The 9,176-nt window shown below is 46.8% G+C and overlaps 1 protein-coding gene across 1 annotated transcript; it reads right to left on the bottom strand.

Annotated features, from left to right (window-relative positions):
• Nucleotides 1–644: 644 nt before the first annotated feature.
• Nucleotides 645–4,930, bottom strand: LOC130491348 (urotensin-2-like). The gene is made up of 4 exons (XM_056865065.1): nucleotides 4,764–4,930; nucleotides 2,495–2,614; nucleotides 1,430–1,473; nucleotides 645–749 (listed from the first exon to the last, which is right to left on the bottom strand). Exons 1-4 carry the CDS (start codon nucleotides 4,864–4,866, stop codon nucleotides 645–647), a joined length of 372 nt encoding a protein of 123 aa, XP_056721043.1. The 5' UTR covers nucleotides 4,867–4,930.
• Nucleotides 4,931–9,176: the final 4,246 nt, after the last annotated feature.

Below are 9,176 nucleotides of genomic sequence, written 5' to 3' on the forward strand. Positions count from 1 at the left end.
TGGTGCCCAAGATAGCTAGATGAAGATTTATGACAGGCATCACTGAAATGTCTTCTAACCCATATCTCAGCCCCAGTAACAGTATTCATTAGAGGTCGGATGACGGGCAGTCTTGTTTGTGCCCCTGCACCTTGGCTTTATTGCGAAGACAGAGCTGGGGAATAAACATGCTGGTATTGGTTTGACTGGAGTAAACAAAAAAGTTTGGTCTGGAATGCGCCGGCTCAGTCTCTCCCTTACCCTTTGTTCCAAGCTTTCCCACATGGGCAAAATTGAAATGACGCTGGTCTTACTGAAACAGGTGGTTGAAAGGATGCATGGGGGAAAGCAGCAAAATGCATGCTTTGAAGTGCGTAGAGAAATGATTAGCGTATCCCCTGCTTGGAAAGTTTTCAGCCTGCCCTGCCTGCACACAAGGTAAGAACCCTTCACTTACACAGTCTTTGCAAAACAGGATTTATTCATCTCCCAAACACCAAGGAATAGGGAGGGTTTTTTTGGGGGGGGTGCCAAAACCACATTTCTTTTATTGACATTTTGTAATATACAGTATTCTACAGTCATCCTCAATAACATCTTCATAAATTAAAGAACCGGCCAGGCGGGTGGGTTTTCTGAAGGTGGAGTCGCCTGCTTGCAGCTGGTTACACGCAGTATTTCCAGAAACATTCGGAGAGGCTGCCCCGTTTCCTGTCCTTGGCCAGTAAGCGATTCAGCAAAGCATTCCTGGGGAGGTTTCCAAAGAGACCCTAAACAAGCAGACAAGAGGCAGGTTCAGACAGGGAATGAAAAGTGGGTGATGTGCTCCCTGAATACAGTCTGGAGAGGGATGCAAAATGGCCACATGCTGTGCAATATATTGTCAGCTATTTGAACTACCTTTCAGTTCTGCAGTGTTTTTGGTAAACATACCTTCTGTGTGATTGCGGGGGGGGGGGAATCGAACAGCTACTAGATTGCACAGAGGTTTAATGATGGCCCTGGCAGAGTTTCTGCATTGCTCAGCTGATAAAGCCCCAGACTTTTAGATGGTCCGAAGTTTGAATCTCTGTTCTATAGATGGTCTAGAGTTTGAGCCTTCGTCTTTGGGAACGGATGATAGCCCAGTAATAGACAAGGTGCAGAGAGTGCTATCCTCAGTGAAGAGGGTCTCAAGTGGCCAACCCCACCAGGCAGTTTTTATTTCCTCTCTCTGTCCTTTTCAGCTTTGTTTCTGAGCAGTTGCCGCTACCAAGACTGAAGGCAGTTCAATGTACGCAGAATAGGAAATGCGTCTGCTCGTTTTGGTTGTGTTTGTCACTGTCCCTAAATATTTCTTGCCTTCAGTCTCCCCTCCTACCTTCACCTTTCCCCTTCCAGGACCTGTTTTGTCCTGTACTGGGATAAAGAGAAGAATCTATATTCCATTTGCTGATCTGTGCTTTCTTACCTCTTTGACACTTTCCCTTGGGGTGAAGCTGTTGGGTCCTAGACCTGGAATGAAAACAAAGATGTGTTGGAAATGCTGTACGTTGGGTTCCCAGACTTCATCAGCCTCCGGGTACCTTTGGAATTCCAACACAGGGATTCAACACAACCACAGAATGTCCAGAAGTGCAGTTATGTGCAACTCCGATAGCGGGTCTTCAGCATTTCAGGCAGAATCAATCAATGAAAAACCTTTAATGGCATATAATATCAGGCCAGTACAAAATGCCAATTAAAATGTCAAACATCAGATATATCCACAAATTAGGTACAACAGTTTACTCCCAGTTCCCTTAAGGAATTTGGCAACCTCCTCAGTTATGCCTGGAGCAGTATCTTTCAGTAGATATTGTTCTTTAGCTTGATCAGACAGGCCCACCAGGTTTGTAAAGACGGGGTCAATATATTTAAGCCGTATATCTATAGAATGGCCAATGGAAAAGGATGTGCCAAATTGATTCAACACTTTTCAATTTCAGGCGGAAGCTCTGTTTAATAGGACGCCTTTTAAAATGAACATGTTTAAAAATACTTTCTAGCATAAAATAAGTATAGCCAAGAAACTCTTATCTGGTTGTGTTGCAGGCATCTAATCCATTTACGCAAAAAGGAAAAGTGGGGGAAACCTGCTTCTCCTGGCTGTCCCTTTAACATCAGCCCTCCTCCCACGGGCCCAGGCATTTTTTTTACCTGCACTAATACTTGTGACGCCTTGACCTGGATGGCCCAGGCAAGCCTGATCTCGTCAGATCTCAGAAGCTAAGCAGGGTCAGCCCTGGTTAGTATTTGGATGGCAGACCACCAAGGAAGCCCAGGGTTGCTGTGCAGAGGAAGGCACTGGCAAACCACCTCTGTTAGTCTCTTGCCTTGAAAACCCCCAAAAGGGGTCGCCATAAGTCGGCTGCGACTTGACGGCACTTTACACACACACACACAATACTTGTGACGCCGACAGTTGGTGCTGATGGGCTGGCGAGAGCTCCTTGCACACACATGCGGTAAGCCAAGAGCAGAAAGCACCACTCACCAGATTTGCTGGGTTGACTGTCCACCTGTGCGCTGAGTAACCTTGGCAGAGTCTGTCGAAGGGAGCCCTGATTCCTGCCGTTCAGTGCCTTCAGATTTAACCCTGCATCTTTATTGGCTGCTGTAAGGTGAGAGTTATGCAAGAGAGAGGCATCAGATGCACAGCCTAGAGAGAAATTGTCTCAATGACAGATGCCTAGTGGGAGATGTCTAGCACATGGCAGTGTAGCCAGTTAATTGGGACTTAGGTGACAGAGACTGCCACAGACTCACAAAGGACTCCCCAAGAGAGGTCCACACTGTTCCAAATGCCAACCCACGTTTCTACTTTTGTTTCTTGTAAGAAATCCCCAACCCTTCACCCCATGAGTAAAATCAGCCAACCCAAGCATTATAATTCTATTTAAACAGCACATTTGATAAGCGGGTGGGGGGGAGCTCTTCACACAGATTCATATACACTATTTCTGCATTCCTTAAGACTTGGTTTGCTGAACCAAATGTCCATCAAACACCACATTGTGTTTCTGATAAATTACAAGCCGTAGTAAATAGTATTTGCCATTCTGCCTGTCTATCAAGGATATTTTTTATCCTGTCCATCCTCCCAAGAAGCTCAGAGAGGCATACAAGTTCCTCCCTACTTCTGTGTTACCCTCACAACTACTCTGTGAGGTAGATTAGACACACAGAGAGAGAGTATCCCAAGGTCACCCACTGGAGCTTTGTGGCAGTGTGAGGATTTTAACCCACATTTCCTAGATCCCACTCTGGCACTCTAATGGATGCATCACATTGTCTCTCAGTATCTAATATTTTTGTGCTGATGTTCACAAAAAATCCAAAAGATCAAGAGATGCCCATGAGAGTACATGCGAATGCTGGGGGAGGGGTGGCGCACCCCACTTTCAACATGCAAACTTAAGATTTTGCTTCAGAATGCCTCCTTCCAAGATCTAAAGGACAAACTTCAGCTGTGTGTCCACATTAGTTTCAGATCAGCAAAGAGGTCAGCTCACCTGCCTTTTGGTTTAGGATCAGGCATTTTGAGAGAAGGTACCCTCCTGCTTGGGGGCCGCTGTGCCGAGGGAAAGGGGCCTTCTGATGTTACAGATGTACTCCTCCTAACACTATATATTCCAAATCCAACACAAGTCACTTTGATGCCTGACACACTATTACTTATCTTCCTCCTCCCCATTGGTGACAAAAAATGAGTAGGCTAAAGGAAGGGTTGTTTTCTGTTGCCCCAGAAGGTCGGACCAGAACCAACCGGTTGAAATTAAATCAAAAGACTTTCCATCTAGGCATTAGGAAGAATTTTCTAACAGCGGTTCCTCAGTGGAACAGACTTCCTCGGGAGGTGGTGAGCTCTCCTTCCCTGGAGGTTTGTAAGAAGAGGTTAGATGGCCATCTGTCAGCAATGCTGATTCTATGACCTTAGGCAGATGATGAGAGGGAGGGCATCTTGGCCATCTTCTGAGCATGGTGTGGGGGGGGAGGTAGTTGGGTTGGACTAGATGACCCTGGTGGTCCCTTCCAACTCTGATTCTAAGGACCCTTTGCTGTCCTTCAGGTGCACCCCAACTCTGCTGGGTGATGTTGATCTCCTAGCTGGCCAGAGCTGCTGACCAAAACATTCCGTCTCCTTCCACATTTAATTTCCCCTCATTTGCTGATTTCAGCTTGGAACTCAGCTTCAAACTACAATCGCTGTTCTTAAAATCCTCAAGCTGAAGGAAGGCGAGCAGATGCCATCCTGTGAAGCTGAGAAGTGACATTTCCTTACCTCAGCCGGACCCTTCCAGGCATGAATTTATTTTCTTCTTTAATGATTAGACATCAAATGCTGGCACCAGGAACCTTTTTATGAATGGACTCAAACATTACTCATCTTAGACTCTGCCAACTGTGAAGCTCATGAAGCATTTAAACTACCTGGCTTTTTATGCTCAGTGCCAAGATCCAGCTACAGAGCCTTGTTCACAAGCTCATTCCTTGAGGGCTTGCTTGCATGTGTGAATGGGTCATCCCCACAGAAAGACTTTTCCTGTTGCTCCTAAACACGGGACTTTCCAATGGGAAGTCAGTTCACACATTCTTATAGACCTGTCATTAAGTGATGTATGAACTAACTTTTCCGTCACTGAACTTTGAAACATGCTGTGCTTCTAGCAGTAGCAAAATCAGGGAGCTCCTTGAAAGCAGTTTCTCCAGTGCAAAGTAATTCTCTGTATTGCCTGAAGAGAGGTGACCAAAGGAGATCTTACCTGAGATCCAGTAGGTGATCTCACTGGAGCTGGCCACGGGGAGAGCCCAGAGAGGCCCAGACAGGCTGACCAGAAAGAAACAGCTCCATCCCAGTTTCTCCATTGCATATAACTCAGGTGGCCCCTCTTGACCTCCTTAGTATAAAATTCTCACCCAGCTGCTCTGCCTCTTCCTGCTGTCTTCCCCCAGTTGCATGTGTGTGTATATATAATATACCCACCCGTGACCTCATAGCGCCCATTGTCTCCGCCCCGCAAGGATTCTCCAATGAATTTATTGCCCGAAGACGCTCACAGAAATCCATTTTTGCATTGATGTCATCTTACAGAGTTCATGGACCATAAATTTTCTGTCTCGTTGCCTGGTGGACAGAGCGAATGTGATATCAAATGGGTGGTGGGGTGGGGGTGGAAGAAGAGTGGGGGGGGAAAGAAGTTTATAAATTGGGCATAAAATAAAAGAGAGCACCTTTCAGTGATAAATCACAGGCTGGCAAACAGGCTGGACGTCATTTGAAATGGACTGAGAATTGAAATGGCTGATTTATTAATCTCAGCAGGCCTGACGCAAGTCATCCAACGGGGAACGTGCTCCCTGCCTCGCCCACCCTTACCAAAGCGGGATGGATGAGGTGCCCTGTTGCGTTTGGGGCTCCCGTGCCAAAGTGGAGGGGGGTTGTTTTTGTTCTTTTTCCCACCTGAGATCTGCCTTGGGTTAGGGGTTCCTGATCTTAGACCCACAGAGCAGGATGCTCTCACTATTGCTTTCGTGTGTGTGTGTGTGTGTGTGTGTGTGTTAAGTGCCGTCAAGTCGCTTCCGACTCATGGCGACCCTATGAATGAAAGTCCTTCAAAATGTCCTGTCTTTGACAAATTGTCTCATCATAGGGTTTTCAAGGTAAAGGTTGGTCAGAAGTGGTTTACCAGTGCCGCCTTCTGCGCAGTACTAACCAGGGTTAGCCGTAGTGGCACTGCCGTTGTCTATGAAAGATCCTCCGCCAGTGTCACCTTCCACTACTGCTGCTGCCCAGTAGCTAACCTTCAGGGATTCCTCTGCCCCCATCCCCATTGGAACTGCCTGTTCTCTTCTGCGGATGTGGTCATTGATCCCTTAAGGAGGTGGATGCATCTTTGTCTGGTGTCTCAGCTGTGACCATTCCGTCTTGAGTGACTCTGCTAGGAGTTTAGTCTCTTGATAGAGTCTAGACCCCTTACGGTATTGCTCTCAGCTTCCCTGACACACACAAACCCCCTCACCACGTTAAGGTGTGCATCCAGAAGGGGATTGCTTTCATACCGAAAAGTCAAGTTTATTAATATGGTCTATTTGACCAGCCAGAAGTTAGTATATCATATTGTCCAACTTGATAAAACTGTAAAAACAATTACAAAAATTGATTTTAAAAAATCTGGTATTAATAAGATAACTTTCATACTGGATGTATTAATGCCTGGGGTCCTTGGGGTGTAACATGACAACCATGCTGATGGATGATAGTGGGATGCATGGATGGGATGCATGGATGTTGGCAGCTGTACCTGGGAGAACACCTGCCGATGCATGACCCCATGCTGCTCTTTGCCAGTGAAAGCAAGGCCGACGATGGATGGGGAGGGTGTCATACAAAAGGAGAGAACTGCCCAGAATACCCTGCTGTCAAATCAGGCACTCCGGGATGCACTTGACGCTGGGCCTGGTTAGCTCACAATTAGCATGGCCAGGCCCCATGCTAAAATGGCAGTGCCAACTGTGGGGCCCCTTATCAGGCTGAAGTCCTGGGAAGTGCCCACCTGCACAGCTTTTACACCTCGCTTCATGTGGGTTTTGTGTGTCTGCCAAGGGCTGTTGGCAGCAGAGCTATGTGTACATAGTGTAGTAGGAAATTATCTTTTTCAATTACTGTTTAGAGATTAGATATACATAAGAACATAAGAAAAGCCCTGCTGGATCAGACCAAGGCCCATCAAGTCCAGCAGTCTGTTCACACAGTGGCCAACCAGGTGCCTCTAGGAAGCCCACAAACAAGGCAACTGCATCAGCAGCATCCTGCCTGGGTTTCACAGCACCTAATATATTTGGCATGCTCCTCTGATCCTGGAGAGAATACGTATGCGTCATGACTAGTATCCATTTTTACTAGTAGCCATGAATACTCCTCTCTTCCATGAACATGTCCTCTCCCCTCTTAAAGCCTTCCAAGCTGGCAGCCATCACCACATCCTGGGGCAGGGAGTTCCACAATTTAACTATGCGTTGTATAAAGAAATATTTCCTTTTATCAATTTTGAATCTCTCACCCTCCAGCTTCAGCAGATGACCCCGCATTCTAGTATTATGAGAGAGGAAGAAAAGCTTCTCCCTGTCCACTCTCTCCAAACCATGCATAATTTTATAGACCTCTATCATGTCTCCCCTTAACTGCCTTCTTTCCAGGCTAAACAGCCCTGTTTTACCTGCTCCTCATAGGACAGTTGCTCTAGTCCCCTAATCATTTTGGTTGCTCTTTTCTGCACCTTCTCAAGCTCTGCAATATCCTTTTTTAGGTGTGACCAGAACTGTACACAGTATTCCAAGTGTGGTCTCACCATAGATTTGTACAAGGGCAGTATGATATCAGCAGTTTTATTCTCTATTCCTTGTCTAATTATGGCCGGATGTCATGCTGTTAAACCTCTGCAAACTAGCCCACCTTTTAAGCATCCTCCAAACTAAGACGTTTGAATGGAGTCCTCTGTGTTGTTGAGGGTGAAATAAGGGGTACAAAAGAGATCTCAGGGAAGTGTGGAAATGTGGGGTTGCCTTCTTCCAAGCAGGGTATGTCTTAGCCAATGGACGAGAGGGGGCAGCTGTCTTGGGGGTGGCCCGTCCACCCACGGCACCTCTCACCACCGACAGGGGGGCAAATAAGAAAAAGAGCAGGCTCCTACTGCTGTCACTTGCACACATCCTGTCTGGGGTTCATACCATTCTCTCACAGTGACAGCCATCTGTCCGTGCACCATCCAGAGCTCAGGCAGCCAGCTTCCAGTGACACCTCTCACCCACCTCTCACAGGTCAAGGGTCACTCCTTGCTTGGCCCTGGCAGCGGGCCCCTAGTGGAGGATGGCAGTGTTTCTAGGGCCCCATCCTGGACTTTTGCCCAGAGCCCCAGAAACACTAAGACTGCCTTTGTTACCAAGTGATTCTGTGACCTTAGGCAGATCATGAGAGGGAGGGCACCTTGGCCATCTTCTGGGCATGTATGGGTCACTGCGGGTGTGGGGGGAGAGGTAGTTTGGAATTTCCTGTATTGTGCAGGGGGTTGGACTAGATGACCCTGTTGGTCCTTTCCACCTCTATGATTCTATAAGTCAGGCCATAATTCCATCTAGCCTGGATGTTCCCTGCTCAGATTGGCAACACCTCAAGCAACCCCACAACCCAAGATCCTTTTACTTGAGGAGCTGCAGACAGAATCAGGGACCTTCCACATGAAGGTAAAGCATCAGTGAGAAAAGACCCCCCTCCCTTTATCACGCATTAATGCAGACAATGAGCCAGGGCAGAGATAACACCTGTTCCAGACAAGTATGGCAGAAGTATCCTTGCTTGTGATGGGTACTTTCATCCCTCTGACTTGTGCTTTGAAAAACTTGCAGAATCCGTTAAGCTGGAGGACACATGATTAATAGGCTTTATTGCTGCAGGACGTTAACAGTTGAGTTGGTTAATTGGTGGAAGCTAATTTTAGTCATTGAGGATGCATGTTAAAGGTACAGTTGTTTATTTTAGCAGGGATTTTTTTTCTGGTATGTTCTAACAGAGTGGAAGGTATCTTTTAAAGTGTTTCAACTTTTATTTAAAAGTGTAAGGCATTTTATGCTTCAGGATGTCCTATACTGAGATGCTGGTAATGTGCAAGGTTTCTTAAATGTAATCGCTTACACGGGAGGGCAGAAAGGACTCTGTTTTCTTCTGTTCTAGCCTCCCACATCAAAAGCAACTCCCCTCTCCAAGCTGTTCTTACCCTTGGAAGTGAAAAAAGGCACCCTCAATTTGCTTGCCTTCTCCCCCTTCCAGGTGGGTTATTAGCCCTCTTCCCCTGTCCCATGCACTGCATCTGCTTTTACCTCTCCTTTTCTGTCATAGGAAAAGAGCCGGGCTCTGTCCCTCCTTCTTCTCCTCTCTGTCTCTGACTCATGGCTGTCATTTCATTTCATTGCTGTTCCAACGTAATCATGACAAGCTCTTTCTTCTCCTTCAAGAAATGATCAATTACAATGGGCCATCAATGTTTGTTCAGGGCTGCTTCCATGGAACACTAATGAAGAGAGCCCTTTTCCCAAGTAGGCACTATAGTGGCTCAGCAGGAAGGTAGGCAGATATGTCCAAGATTAGGGGGCACCTACACTGGGGCTTCTTGCCTTTCTTA

The sequence above is a fragment of the Euleptes europaea genome, chromosome 19 (genome assembly GCF_029931775.1).
Source record: "Euleptes europaea isolate rEulEur1 chromosome 19, rEulEur1.hap1, whole genome shotgun sequence".
NCBI lineage: Eukaryota > Metazoa > Chordata > Lepidosauria > Squamata > Sphaerodactylidae > Euleptes > Euleptes europaea.